This window comes from Etheostoma spectabile, chromosome 21 (genome assembly GCF_008692095.1).
Source record: "Etheostoma spectabile isolate EspeVRDwgs_2016 chromosome 21, UIUC_Espe_1.0, whole genome shotgun sequence".
Lineage (NCBI taxonomy): Eukaryota > Metazoa > Chordata > Actinopteri > Perciformes > Percidae > Etheostoma > Etheostoma spectabile.
Genome location: NC_045753.1, coordinates 1,986,087 through 2,002,033, shown reverse-complemented (window position 1 = coordinate 2,002,033; position 15,947 = coordinate 1,986,087). Strand labels below are relative to the sequence as shown.

Sequence of the window (15,947 nt, the reverse complement as noted above, 5' to 3'; positions counted from 1 at the left end):
CATTCATTTTACGGTTAAGGCCCGCCCCTATGAAGTTGTTGCTGCGTCGCGATTGGTACAATTTTCCGGCAAACCACATCCGTCTGTATAAGGACGTTTATTGGCTGAAACATCAACGAGCTTCATTGTATCAATAAAGAACGTTATAATGTGACAATCAAGAGCAGCAAGAGTGGATGGGAAAGTACAAGTCGAACCAAAAGGGATAAGAAGGCATGACACCCAGAACTATATTCTTAAACAATTTATTATTAACAGATCCACAATCGCAAAGCTCAAGCTCCCAAATGACATGACAGTTTGGTTTCATCTGTTGACTTCACCTCGTATAATAATAACAAGCTGTCTAAACGGTTTTCTATACAGTGCTCTAACGACCTCTAGTGGATCCAACCTAAAAAAAACAAGAAAGGAAAAAAAAAAACAGTGCACCAGATTGTGAACGACTCCTCCATTGTGCAGAGTTTGGTCAAGGGCATGTCCATGTGTACAGACTTGCTATTGATGATATCTGCATTCTCACCAAAAGAAGTGAGAGGATAACGGTGATTGCCGTCTTTACAAATGTAGAATACATCCCTCGCCAGTCATAGATGTTTTACTTCATGTAAGGCCCTGTTGTTACGGCCCTCATGCACCAGAACCAATACAAAACAGTGAGATTATTCACACATACGTTTGGAACAAATAAGTCCAGTTTTTATTATTGTGGTTTCTGTTAATGTAGCAGTGGCGTTCCAACCTGAACATTGATAAATAAAACACTGACAAAATTGTATTTTTTTTTTCCTTTTCTGTAAGGATAATTTGATATCCTTAAGACACTGTGAAGAAAGAATAACCAAATTTATCACCATTCCACACAATTAGATTTTCCTTGACCAATGTCCTTATGCAATAGAATGTTTGTTTTCCTCTTTTAAAAAAATCCAACTCATCCTGGGAAGAACGTGTTGGGCGGCTGCTGCGTTCTCTCCCCGTCCGAGGCCCCTCAGGAATAACTTGATGTTTTGCTACCAACATCGTCCTCCTGCGATCCCATACTCTGAAAAACAAGTGTCACAGGTGAAAAATGCTACCTGACCGCCTGTTACTATAACCACATAGCAAGCATCTTTGCACCATGAATAAAATTGTTAATTTAGCAATGAGCCACTAAAAAACATGATATTTGCAAGGGAAGATATGTTGAGATTGTACAAAAGCAAAATATACTGAACAAAATTATAAACGCGACACTTTTGATTTTTGCCCCCATTTTTCATGATCTGAACTCAATCTGAGACTTTCTATGCACATAAAAGGATTTTTTATCTCAAATAGTGTTCACAAATCTGTCTAAATCTGTGTTAGTGAGAATTTCTCCTTTTCCCGGGATAATCCATCCACCTCACAGGTGTGGCATATCAAGATGCTAATTAGACAGCAGGATCACTGCACAGGTGTGCCTTAGGCTGGCCACAATAAAAAGCCACTCTAAAATTTGAAGTTTTACTGTATTTGGGGGGGGGGGGGGGGGGGGGGGGGGGGGCAGAGTATCTGGTGTTATGGTTAGGGTTCATCCGTGAAGAGAACACTTCTCCAAGGCGCCAGACACCATTGAATGTGAGGATTTGCCCACTCAAGTCGGCTGCAGTCCGGTCGAGAGAGAGCGAGAGAGGAACCCTAACTATAACACCAGATACTGTAAAACTGCACATTTTAGAGTGGCCTTTCATTGTGGCCAGCATAAGGCCCACCTGTGCAATAATCCTGCTGTCTACTCAGCATCATATCAATAAGAAGATATGCCACACCTGCGAGGTGGATGGATCATCTCGGCAAAGGAGAAGTGCTCACTAACACAGAGTTGTAAACATTATTTGAGAGAAATAAGCCTCCTATGTACATAGAAAAAGTCTCATGGCTTCAGTCTTCAGGCTCATCATAATTTTGTTCTGTGTACATCCACGCATATGTAAAAAAAATAAAATAAAAAAAAGTATCAATAACTGTCCAAAATTATTTGATTGCCTCACCTTCTGCACAAATTGTGGATTTACTGTGATTTCTTGATCCATAGACTTTAGTTTCTCATCCAGCTCTATACATTTCAACATCTGAAAGGAGAAAACAATAGCAAAGCTTCAGTTTAAAAGCAGTCACCACCAAACATTCTATCAGGGCTCACGCATAACACATCATGACAGAACCTCATGCAAAGCAAAGCTAACACTGCAAACAAGAGTTGGACACCCTCACCTCTTGGTCAATTTTGTGGAGCATTGCCGGGTTGTTGTACTTTTCAGGGTTGTCGTGGAAGCAGACCATGCCATCCTTTTGGTTAATGCTAGCGTAGATCTCACCATCTTCAATCTGCACGGAAGCACAACGAGGAGCAGTGAAACATGGCTTTGGATTTCCAGTAAGTGGACAGATGGCACCAGAGACTGGATTTTGGACCAACCAAGTCTTTCTGGACCAACTCACCATGTGTAAGACGTATTTCTCTGCTTCCAGGGGGCCCGACAGCTGAACTCGACTTGCCATGTCTTGCAAAGACAGTGTCAGGAAGGTCTGCAGGAGACATCCAAACTGATATTAAAACAGACTAGACAAAAGCATCTACTGAACCTATTAGTGGAACATTGTGTGCAGTTACTTTTCTTTGGTTGAGTGTTTTTAGGATCTTTGCATTCACTTGATTAAAGCTTATGCAGCTCGATTTAAAAGAAAAATATTGCACCAGCCAAATATAGCAAAGCATTTAAAAAAATGTTACATACACTTAAAAAATTATTTTAAGTGTATGTAGCAACAGGGTGTAAAATGTAATTTCCCCATTGGGGATTAAAGGTGTCCTGCCACACGCATTTCATTAATTTGTGGTAATGTCTGAAGTTCTACCACGGACTCTGACCTAATGTATTTCAAAAACTGCAAGTAAAAAGTTTTTTTTAGTGGCAGGGCACCTTTATAAGTATCTCTAATAAAGATAACAAAACTCACTTATATTAAGGAATAACAAACACCAGCATGCTCTCGTAACGATAACTTTGTGGTGGGAGAGATCAGTAGGACCCAAACCCTCTAGCTGAAGCACACACAGCTCGATTTGGGCTCCACAGATTCCCAGCAGTGGCTATTAATTCCGTCTGCTTCCGGGGCCTCTCCCAAGACGCATTTGGGAACTCCTTGGGCTATTAGGATCCTTACAGAGCCGAACATCAAGCCTTCGAGGAAGGAGAGGGACTGATGCGCTCGAGATGTGCTCTAAACTCTCAAGGGAGAGACACCACACGAGGTAACCATCGCGTTGTCGGAACCGTTTCTGGTAAGACAAAGCCCTTTGATGTGAGGTACGACCAAAAACTCCTGTGTAGATCGAAGCTTTCTGATCCTTAATAGTGATATGTAGGTTTCGTTACCAGCCTAGCGAAGACACCAGCATTCTATGTAGTTCAAACAGACAACACTGTAGTGGTCTCTGCTTAGTTCAGCCACCAGTTTAGGGATGTTCCCCAATGGTTTAATAAGGTAGTGAGCACAAGTGAGAGGAGGTTGGCGCTTAGATGCTAACATATCGAATAACGTAGAATGCTTGGACTTGAAGAAACCCGTTAGAGCTACACAAGAACGTCTGTACAATTCCTATCCCTTGACTAAACTATTGAATCTTCCAAATCACCAGTGAGGAATAAGTAAACGTTCAAACATAGCTCACACATTACAGAAGTAATGAAAATGCCTGACGTCACGACATGCCAACAATCATTTGAACATAGCCGTACTGAGAAATACAGAGAGAGTTGTGTGGAGCTGATACTCTCGATTAGCTTTGTAGCAACTCACTTGGCTTGCGCACTAGAGCTAAAACGTTCAGTACACATTCCATATCCCTCTGACTAAACTTAATTGAATCCTTTACCAAAATCAAGACAGCGGTCACACAGTATCGTTCAAACCATAGCGTCATCTCCACATAAAGAAGTAAGGAAAACATCTGGCTCGCATTAAGAATACAAGAACACACAAACACGCAGGCGCGTCCACCTTTGTTAGCCTCTGGATGTTCTTCTTGTAGAGGGAGGACAGGCACTGTTTGACCAGGCCCGTGTTGTTGTCTCGTGCAAAGGTCTCGCTGTGTTTGTTGACCACGCCGCGCAACTCGGCCGGGTTGTTGGTGGTGTAGACCTGAGACATCTCGTGGTATGCATTGCTCAGGGGCTAAGGGCAGCGGGAAGAGGACAAACAAAGAGACAGGACACAGAGCAAAGCCAAATGACTAAACGGCACAACAAATGATCCACTGTATAACTAGATCTGTTACTGGGTTTCACAGTGTGTTCACACTGCAATCAACACCATTTCCTTCTGAGCTGGATAGGATTTGGCACATGTTATTGTGTTAATTATTTATTACATTATTATATATTTATTGACTAGCTTATCTGGTTATTCTAAGTTATAATGGCGTTTTTCCATTACATGGTACGAACTCGGCTTGGCTGCGGTGCGTCATCCGCCAATTTCCATTCCAGATTTAGTACCGTCTCATGCGTGAGGCAAGCGTGGCTGGTCGTCACAGCGACGCCGCAGGAAACTACTGTGACCTAACGCGACACACACACACAGAACGTCGAAGGTGTGTTGTTTTTTGATTCTCGGTATGTGGCTGTTGTCAGAGCCAGAGAACGTAGTTAGTTTCAAAAAAAGTGGAAGCAAAAAAAAAAAAAAAAAAAAAAAAACACACAGCTGGCTAAATATTTAAAAATGGCAGGTTCGAGGCGTCCTTAGCTCAGGGGTTCCCAAAACCTTCAGCCCACGACCCCCAAAGTAACGGTGGCAAGGGACTTGCGACCCCCCCCCACATAAAACGTATATAAAACATTGGGCGTAAACGGGCATGCACTACAGACGTATCCAAACCCCGAGATATTGACAACACAAAAAAACCCCAAAAAGCCATGACATGATTCTACAGTAAATTACTCAATTTTAATTTGAACTTACCCACCTAATGAGATGGATGGCAATAGTTTGGGAGCACAGCAAGTCCAATCTTGGTTAATGTTGCAGACCGCTACTCGGAAAGAAAGAAAATCAAAAAGGCTGTTTTTGTTTATTTATTTGCTTGGTTGTATTTTAAATTTAGCCACTAGTTTTACGTGTTTGAAAACATGGCTAACATATGCTATTTTAATCTTTTTTACATTTTATTTATTTCTGGAAATCAACTGGGGAAACCCCCCTCTCTGGCTCGCGACCCCCCTGTGGGTCCCGACCCCCACTTTGGGAATCACTGCTCTAGCTCACCTAGTAAGAGCGTTTGCCCCATGTGGGCTGACTCCTGCAGCGGCCCAGGTTCAAATCCAACCTGTGGCCCTTTGCTGCATGTCTGTGCCCCATCTTTCTCCCTCTTTCATGTATATACACTGTCACTACAATAAAAAGGGAAAACATACAGCCGCTCATGTGTGTGTGTTTGTGTGTGTATACAAGTGTGCTCAAATGCGTTCCATTAAGCTGCAGGTAAGAAGCATTGTTTGAAATATGTTTTTATTTAAAGTATCTGTGCTTCTTTGAAAGTGGGTGGTTAGAATAGTTTACACTAAAAGGAAAAAAAGGCCAACACTTAAAGTTTTTTCTTTGTTAAAGACTCTGCAACTAGTTTACTTGAATTGTATTTATCTGCAACATTATGTTGTATAAATACTGTTTTGCACAATAAATGTTCTCAAAAATACCATAGGGTCTATGTAACTTGCTCCAAAATGGTTCTATTATAATTTATATTTTGTGATATACATCATTATCGCAATAAGCTGCAATGTATATCGCAATATGGATTTTATACCATATCGCCCATCCCTTGTCGCTAGCGATGATGACGCAGTGATTAGTGAAAATTCTCTCCAACCAACTAGTGGTCTGCAGGTTTTCACGTCACCTTTTGGTATCGCATCAGCACACTTGGAAGCTTGACAGAGATGATACTTAAAAAAACAAAAATGTACCTGTTAGCTAGTACCAGGTACTTTTTTCATAATGGAAAAACAAAAAGGTTGCGTCGAGTCGAGCAGGTACCATGTAATGGAAAAACACCATAATACTACTCATGCCAACGCTGCTATTCATCCATACCTTGATGAACCTCCCTACTATCTGTGAGGTGTATTTGGGCAGCGGCTGCACTTTGCCGTGGAGAATGAGTGACACCAGGATGTATTTCTTATAGGCTTCCAACATGATGTGGCTCACTGCCATGGCTGGAGTGGTTATTGCCTGACAAGAGAAAACGAGACACACGTTAGCATTTTACCAGTCTGTGGTCACCAGCGTCCTCTTCTACACTGGGGTGTGCCGGGGGGGGGGCAGCATATCCAAGGAGGACACCTCCAGGCTGGATAAACTGATCAGACGGGCCGGCTCTATGGTCGGCATGAAGCTGGACTCACGGTGACGGTGGCAGAGAGGAGGACACTGGACAAACTGATGGACATTATTGACAATGCTAGCCACCCAATAAAGAGAAGTCTGAGTCTCTAAGTCGAAGCGTCTACATATATGCCAGAGAAAAAGTGAAATTGTATGCATTCCAGGCATACATAGGCAGGGTTTATAGAGGCCTGAAATGCTGCCCTGGAGGAATTATGAGAATTATGAGAATTTTAAGTCCTGCATAAGTACAAACAAACTCTGAAGAATTAATAGTCACATTAGAAACCAATTTTCAATGTTTGCTGTGCCATTAAATGCATGCATGTCAGTACATATACGTATTTGAGTGTGTATCTGGGTATTTTAGGAGTGTGAGAGTACCTGTTCATAAAAATACAGTGCTCTTTCGAAGTTTTTGAGGCCCGTGTAGATCATGCCACCATAGTAGTAGTAACATAAAAAGTGCTTTGCGTCGTAAGCTCCGTTCTCCTTACAGATGTCCATCATGTCCAATTCCAAGAAGGGCAGGGCGGGCTTGAAGCACTTTGCTAACAAGCACAGCTGCAAGGAGAAAGGTATGTAGTGAGGACAACTTAGAGGGTTACACAAGACACACACACCAGACAGCAACTGTGCTGGAACTAAGCCTGCATTTGAATTATTTAACACAACCATGTAAATGCTTTGAATTTAGGAGAAGGCAATAGAAAACAATTAAGATAACAAGGATGTTGATTCATAATTGACAAATATCCCTCTAGGACAATACAACTAAATCTTACATCTAATACAGCTAAATAGACCACATTAGGAAGCTAAATTAAAAGTTAGAGGCCATTTAGGACTACAGCCATGGTGCTAATCAGGCTCCAAAATTAGCACTGTAAATGCTGGTAAAATATGCAAACGGATGGTAGATTTGCTTCACTCACCAGCCAAACAAACAATGGTAATCTATTAAGTGGCCGGTGCAATTTGTCCCTTCACCAGCCAATCGGCGGGTGGACACAAGCAAGTTCATTTTGGATCCTGGTGCTGATGCAGCAGGGCCAGAGACTCACCTGACACAGGTCTGCATGAACTGAGGTAAGTTGGTTTGTGTTCATCTGCATTTTGTCTATTGCCTGTTTTAGGACGACAACTCCCCTCAACGGCTGCGGGAGAAGGAAGACATGTTCAGTTAGTGAGTCAGCTGTGGCTTTCTAGAGACATCCAGACACACTGGAAACGGCCTGGGCCTGTACCGCACTAGGCCGGCACGATTCGGGGGAAAATATGAATCACTTATTATTTTTGTTGCTTAGAATTGATATAATTCTCTGCCACGATGTCTTTGAATTATTAATGATTAATTTTTGGATAGAGGTTTTTGCCGTCCTACTTACAGGATTCAGCAAAAGTTCAAAATATACATCACATACTCCGTTGCTCTGATTGGTTGTAGGTTTATCCAAATGAGTGCAAAGGCATTTTTGGGTGAAACACGCCCTATAATCGCAGCCCCATGGAGCAGTGTATTCTGACTAGAATCTGAGTATGACGTTTATTATGACAGGATAATACTTCTATACTTATCTGGCAGAAAAGAAATAAAAAATAAAAAATTGCAATTCGAGTTTTTCCCACAAATGGTTCAGCCCTACAATGTGATGACGGAGTCCATGGCCCTGCAGCCTTTGGAGCTGGTAGACATTCTACAATAAATACATAAATAAATACATACATAAATAAATGTCCATAAATACGCTGTGTTCACACTATGTTCAGCTGTGCAGGTGGTCTTTGATGGAGGCTAGAGGTGTATGGCTCACAAACCAAAGACGAACGAGACTAAATAAAAGGAAGTAGACACCGCTTTGAAATAAATAAACCACATTCGAATTCTGTATTAGAACTATTCAGTCTTCGCTAGCAATCGCGTCGCTGCGGATTGCTGCTGTGAGTCATGAATGGAAAAAAAAGAATTTTGCGCAGCCATGACGGAATTATACATTGCATAATCTATAAAGAAGTAGCTACTCAAGAAAGTACTTTTTCCTGTGAAGATGTGGAGACTCACGCAAAGATTCTCTCTCGTTTTATATTACCGACTCTTAGAAAACACAACTGCATAAAAACCTGCGTGTTTTCTCAACATTAGGTTTTACATTCTAAACACTAAACTAGAAATTTAAGAACATTTTAAATTCACTCGATTATCAAAGCCAATTCATTTAGACAGTAAAAAAAAGAACACAACATTTTTTGCTCTGTAATGATGAGTAGTGGTAGAGCGGTTGCCTGCCCATCGGAAGGTTGGTGGTTCAATCCCTGGCCCTGCAATCCCATGTTGAAGTGTCCTTGGGCAAGACACTGAACCCCGAGTTGCTCCCGATGCTGCTCCATCGGAGTGTAAATGTGTGTGAGTGTTTATCTGATGAGCAGGTTGCACCTTGTACGGTTTCAGTGTGTGAATGCGTGTGAACGGTTCCTATACTATCGAAAGCGCTTTGAGTAGTCGTTAAGACTAGAAGATCACTATATAAGAGCAGTACATTTACATTTACATTTAGTTGGCCAAGTTGGAATCAACAGTCTTACCTGTTTCCGCTCTACGAGGGCGTTTGTCAACTGGTGGCATAGACCAGCAACTGGGAGAGGAAACAGAAGGGAAGGAAGGTGACACTTTTAGTAGTCTCACATTGCTCTGTCAGCGCTGGAGTAAGATCTGGCTACACCGCCTATTATACTATTAGAGTAGGGCGGTGTCCAAATTTGGATACCCTATTATTCGGTATTATTGTGACTAATTATAAATGATGAGGTAAGGCTCGGACACCCACACCAAACTGTTGTCTTGTGCCTACACCAGGGGTCATCAACTATATTTGTCAGAGGGCCAGAATTTTACCAGACAGTCTCCTTGGGGGCCGGGCCCTTAAATAAAAATAAAATAAAAAAATAAAATGTTGGTATAACATTATGATTGATGTTTATTGTTAATACTTTTTCCATTTCATTACAAAACTGAAGGCCTTTATGAGTCAGGTTCCTATCACCTATACCACAGACAACCACCAGGGGTGATAGATATTTTGCCTCAACTCAATTAAGTCAATTTTACTTGTAGAGCACTTGAAAAACAAACACCGAGGAAGTGACAGGAAAGGGTCTCTTAACAGAGGTAAAATGGCACTCTCAAAGGCTATGAAACGCAAAGTTGATATGAAAACAGGTCTGTTCAAGCAAAATAGTTCCAATATGACAGAATTTCACACGATCAACCCTACAAACCTGGAGGACATATTCAACATCTGAAAACCTCGACCTGTTGCCTTGATGTTCTACCAACGGGACTTTTCAAAAATGTTTCCAATTGTTGACTTCTGATCTTCTACAGATTGTGAACACATCTCTTCTTTCAGGTATCTTTCCACAGGCCCTGAAAACTGCAGTAATCAAGCCACTCTTAAAAAAGAAAAAACTAGACAAGTCACTAATGAGCAACTATAGGCCAATATCAAACCTTCCGTTTTAAGTAAAATCATTGAAAAAAGTAGTCTTTCAACAACTCAACCATTTCTGTCACTAAGCAACAGTTTTGATACCTTCAGTCGGGTTTCCGACCAAACCACAGCACTGAAACGGCTCTTGTCAAGTCTTTAATGACATCCACCTTAAACACAGATAATGGCAAAATTTCAATCTTAGTATTACTTGATCTCAGTGCTGCATTTGACACGGTCGACCACGATATATACTAGACCGATTGGAAAACTGCGTTGGCCTTTCTGGACTCAGTACTAAACTGGTTTGAATCCTACCTAAAGAATAGGGATTACTTGTGTCTATAGGTAATTATGCATCTGAGCGTACAAAATATGACGTGCGGAGTTCCGCAAGGCTCCATTCTGGGCCTCTTCTGTTAACATCTACATGCTTCCATGGCTCAGATTATGGAGAAAAACAAAAATAAGTTACCATAGTTATGCGGACGACACACAAATTTACATAACCTTATCGCCAGGGGACTATAGTCCAATACAAAAATGACTAAGGCATCGAACAAATTAACGGCTGGATGTGCCAGAACTTTCTGAAATTAAATGAAGGAAAAACTGAGGGGTTGTTTTTGGAGCAAGAGAGGAACGATTAAAAGTCTGCGCTCAGCTTCAACAACAATGTTAAAAACAACAGACAAAGCCAGAAATCTTGGTGTAGTCATGGACTCAGACCTGAACTTTAACAGCCACATTAAGACAATTACAAAGTCAGCCTACTATCACCTTAAGAATATATCAAGGGTTAAAGGACTTATGTGTCAACAGGATTTGGAAAAACTTGTCCATGCCTTTATCTTCAGTAGACCTTGACTACTGTAACGGGGTCTTACAGGTCTCCCTAAAAAATCAATCAGACAGCTGCAGTGATTCAGAACGCTGCTGCTCGAGTCCTCACTAAGACCAAGAGACTGGATCACATCACTCCAGTTCTGAAGTCTTTACACTGGCTTCCTGTGTCTCAAAGAATTGATTTCAAAGTACTCTTGCTAGTTTATAAATCACTTAACGGTTTAGGTCCAAAATATATTGCTGATCTGCTACTACACTATGAACCACCCAGACCTCTCAGGTCATCTGGGACAGGTCTGCTTTCTGTCCCCAGAGTCAGAACTAAACAGGGTGAAGCAGCTTTCAGTTTCTATGCTCCTCATATCTGGAATAAACTCCCAGAAACCTGTAGATCCGCTGCTACTCTCAGTCTTTTAAATCAAGGCTGAAGACCTTTCTATTTGATGCTGCCTTTCTTTAAATTTTATGCTGCACTGTAAATTGTTATTCTTGTGTTTTATGTTCTCTTTTTTTTTAACTGTCTATTCATGTGTTTTACCCGGGTTTTTTAATGCTTGTGATTTTAACTGTTTTACTTGTGTTTTATCTGTTCAACTGATTTTGTGTAAAGCACTTTGAATTGCCTTGTTGCTGAAAAGTGCATACAAATAAAGCTGCCTTGCCCTTTCCTTTCCTTCAATGATGACTGGACTGAAAAGTACGCATTTATCATGCCAACCTTCGGAATGCCTCACCAGTATGCCTAATTGCCAACGAAACTGTTGCTGTTGCAAAAGAATACAATCTGCGCCATCACCACCACACTAAACATTCAAATTTTAAGATTTCATATCTGAGCAGTCAGAGGCGCGTCAGAGAAAATCGCCGCACTGAAATCTGCCTACTCCCACGCAAGCGGCATTACTACTCGAACTTTAAATGATCAGAGAGGTAGTTTGACTTTGGGGTGTAGCCTAAATAGAGTCATAAATGGTGGTGATTACTGAGAAGAGACTCAGTTGCTGCTGCTTTTAGTTGCTTTAATAGTGTAGAATAGGCCTACATATTTTCTCTTTGATCCTCACAATTTTGGAATCCAGTCGCGGGCCGGATCGAACGGCTTGGCGGGCCGCATTCGGCCCGCGGGCCGCCAGTTGATGATCACTGGCCTACACCGTTCAGACACTACTGAAACACCTCTCCTTACACCCCAAATGTTGCCAAACTGAAAAAGGCGTGTTTTTCTTTCCAGACCAGGTCATTCTCTCTCCTCACCCCCCCCCCCCCCCCCTCCTCTTCTCCTCAACACTGTCATGTGATGCCAACCACACACAAGCACTTTAGGCGTTAAATAAATTATATTTAATCCTTCTCTCCTATATAGGTGCATTGCATTTTTTAATGATGTTATTGAAACTGATAATGTTGCTATTTTTAAGACCCTGCGGTATACCGTATTACCGCCCAACCCTACCGCCTATCTATTCTGGGATTGGAAATAAAAAAAACACTGGCTTGTTTGTATCTCTTTAAACCAATCACAACCGTCCTGGACGGTGACAAACCCGAACTGCGGCGACAGTGAGAGCGCTGGATGTCTGGCTTCATCTTAGCATTGTACACCTGTTCAGCCAGATACTCTTTTAGTGGTTAGTTAAGTGTAAAGCACTGCTTACATGTACAAGATAGGTCTATACATCACTGCAGGTTATGCATCGTATTACTAGACACACACATAACATTCATACAGTGTTGGCATTTGTTTTCAACCTTAAATGGTTCAAGGGTGCCAAATGTCTCTCTATTACGTAAATTTATCTAAGCTCAGACGTTGGCGGAACTGGAAGACACTTTACAAATCGCAGATACTGCTGAGCACTATTACTTGACACCAGCATACCAGATCGACCTACTCTACAGATGCCACACCATCGTAACAATGCAGATTGATCCTAGAAAAAACATTTTAGATCCTGTCAGCAGACACTGGAAAAAGCCTGTAGTAAAGTCAAGTACTTGTATGAGAAATAGTGGGCATCATTTAGATAAAGTGTGACACAGCTTAGCAGAGTACATACTCTCAACACAATAAGCCATAGAATACAGATTAGTGTAGGAACCGTTCTCAGTCTAACTAAGAACTTGTACAGCATAAAGAAAAAAAAGAAAAAACACCAGCAGAATAGAAACATGCATCTTAAACATGGAGGAGACGGAGAGCTTTGGTTAGTCTGGACTTACAAGTGTCTGTTGCATATCTAATGTGCTCCCCGTTGCAAGTACTGATGAAGAGCTGGACTTGGGAGAAGAGCGTCTCAAAGTCAGGGATGTTTGGCATGGAGAACTTCACAAATCTGGAAGCATAGAGAAGGAGGTGAGCAAAAAAACATGTTTAAATGAACCAGAGAGACCTTAAAACCTAACTGGTAATGACAACTAGTGCTGGGACGGTATGGATTTTTTTCTACCGCGGTATTACGGTAAACCGTGACCCCCTTACGAGAGTAGCATAAGTTAGAGAGAGGCAGGGTGCCTTAAGTGAGTGACGTCAGTGCCTGTGTGGTAGCGCAAGGAGATCGAGCGGTATGAGGGTTGCTGTGGGGAAAAGAGATCGCAAAGTTGATGTAAAATAAGTTCAAAGTGAACCATAAAACAACAAGCTAGAGCTTCTGAAGACACAGTGGCTTTATATGTTGTCAATTGGCCTGCTGCCGGTAAAGTGTGGAGGGGGGGGGGGGGTAACCCCCGAAAAGAACATGTGCTTAAATCTTACAACATATGTTGTAGCACGAGTGCAGCCCGTCTAGCAGCTGAGCAGGCAGAGAGCAGAGAGGGCGACTCTGCAGTCCCATAACTTGTAGCTCTCTCTACCAATATAAGCCGCTCTGTGTTAGGCTACGAAACGTGCATGCAGGCTGAAACTCAACCGTGCCGTTTCATCAGGATAAAGCTATAAACAGAAGGACACTCCGCTAGCTGCTAGGCTAACGTGCAATGGTGAACGCTGCAGCTGTAACATAAACGTGTCTACCTCAGCTGAGAACGGAGAACCATTTTTCGGATTTTGTTTAGAAAACCTTGAATCCATGTAAGGCACAAATCAGACATGTCATTATTACACACAATGAATCCATGTCATTAAACACAACGTGGCCACGTGCAGGCCAATGTTTTTGGCGGTGTGGCCGGTGACGAGCTCCGATTCGCGGTAGGTTTGAACATGACCGCGGTATTGCGGTAATCGTCCCAGCCCTAGTTGCAGCTATGGAGCACAGTAATCGGCTCTCTAATGTGTGGTCAAACGCCATTGAATCTAAATAAAATTTTCCTCTTATCTGGAAAATAAGCATGTGACCCATTTCAAATCCACCGGTCATAGAATCGGAATGGAGAATCGATAAGTAAAATAAAAAGGAAGAATCGGAATCAAAGCTGTTAAAATCTAAACAATGCCAGACACTAATGCTAGACCCCCAGGAAGAGGTAGGCAAACCTGAAAAGACTTACAGCACAGCCAGCACGCCGAGGGAGTGCTCCTGGATGTCCAGGGCCCCCAGCACCGTGTCCAGGTGGGACAGATTTTTGGCCAGCAGCTCTCCACTCTTGTTGATCAACTCACACAGCTGAGTCATCTGGCCTGGGGGGGGGGCGAGAGGGCAGGAGAACAGAGAGAAATTAAACCATTTTGGACCTTCTTGCATATCTTTTAGATCTTTGGAAAAAACACATTTTTTACATTTAAGAGTTTACATTGCGATGGTAGATGCAGAACAATCTTCACAAATATTTTTTTTTTTTGGCAAGCCCATTGTTTTGTAATAAAATAAGGCCAGAAATCCTGAGACCCTCCTAAAAGTAAGTGCAAGAGGGAAGCATTTATTCAAAAAAATATGGCTGAATATGAACATTGATATGAATACACATAGCAAAGATGGGCCTATTTGTGAAAAACATATTTAATTTACACATTGAAAAGATTACTATAGGTAAGGTAACCATTCAGTTAAGCTTGAGGATTTACTGTGCCTTCCACATGTACAGTAAGTTTAACATTACAAATATTATATAAATATACAATAATTTTCATTCAGCTGGCCCATGTTTATCCACAAAGGACAAGGGGTCAAGTTTGGGGTCAAGTATGCTGTGGCATTTTCCTAATTTTTTTTTTGTGGTCGGATTGATGACAGATTTACATTTTGGTTTTGTTTATCGCTGTCAATATGCTATTCTTTACAAATGTAGAAAACAACCTGACTTACAACGTTATAAACAATCATCGAGCCGTGGCTGAGTATTTCAATATAAATCGCCCGGTCAAGTGTCCTGTCAAGGCCTTGCAACAGAGGTAATACAAGTGGGATTGACAGATGACTTTAAACCAATCATATTCTCTAATTCCGTTCGCCAACCAATAGTGTGTGCCCAGGGCGGGACTACCGGTAGGTAGTCATCATAAATTATTTTTTTAGATCAAAAACAAAAAGTATGATTTTGACATTTAGCTTGAGGAACCACCCAGTTGGCGGTTATCATAGGCGTCCCTGTGTACTAACGCATCTTCTGGTGGCACTTTACACAACTCTCGCAGTCTGAGAAAGTCATTTTTACGATGTGTTTACATGATAAAGCAAAAAGAGGGCTCTAACCAGTCTGGCTGCCTAGCTATCGGCACGGCATTGGATAGCATATGCTAGCTAACTAGCTAATACTTCCGACTCTAATGAGTTTAGCAACCCTACCTTGAGCGGAGAGCTGCCGCACATTGTTCACAAACTGCTCCAAGGCTGAAGCCATTATTTCCTAGGTCCAAAGTGGAGGTAATTTGCACTGTTTTTCATTCAAACGTCAGAAACAACTCCGTACGGACTAAGACTGGGGGCCACACAGCCGCCACAGAGGTGATGCTATCGCGAGATTACAAAACAACAGACTGCAACGAGATTTAACAACCGACCATTGGATTCTTAAAGGGCCAGACCATAGACCTTTAATATTAAATAAACAGTCTATAAACCAGTCCAGACACACAATTTGCTGAAAGTATTATATCTCATAATCGTCATAATTTCTATAATTGTATTGATTTTTTAAGGATTTCAGTGTGTGTCACTTGTTGTGCTTATCTTGTGGATTAAGGGACCTTAGTTTATTTAAGACTGCAGCGTCAGTTCTCCCTTTAATGAAAGAAAAAATACAGGAAGTGACGTAAAATTT

The 15,947-nt window shown here is 41.7% G+C and overlaps 1 protein-coding gene across 1 annotated transcript; it reads right to left on the bottom strand.

Moving 5' to 3' along the window:
• Positions 1-673: 673 nt before the first annotated feature.
• Positions 674-15,661, bottom strand: cops3 (COP9 signalosome subunit 3). The gene is made up of 12 exons (XM_032501656.1): positions 15,473-15,661; positions 14,238-14,367; positions 12,972-13,084; positions 9,001-9,050; positions 7,482-7,574; positions 6,802-6,981; positions 6,124-6,264; positions 4,033-4,206; positions 2,470-2,556; positions 2,242-2,355; positions 2,019-2,099; positions 674-1,045 (listed from the first exon to the last, which is right to left on the bottom strand). Exons 1-12 carry the CDS (start codon positions 15,525-15,527, stop codon positions 992-994), a joined length of 1,272 nt encoding a protein of 423 aa, XP_032357547.1. The 5' UTR covers positions 15,528-15,661; the 3' UTR covers positions 674-991.
• Between the last annotated feature and the right edge of the window lie 286 nt (positions 15,662-15,947).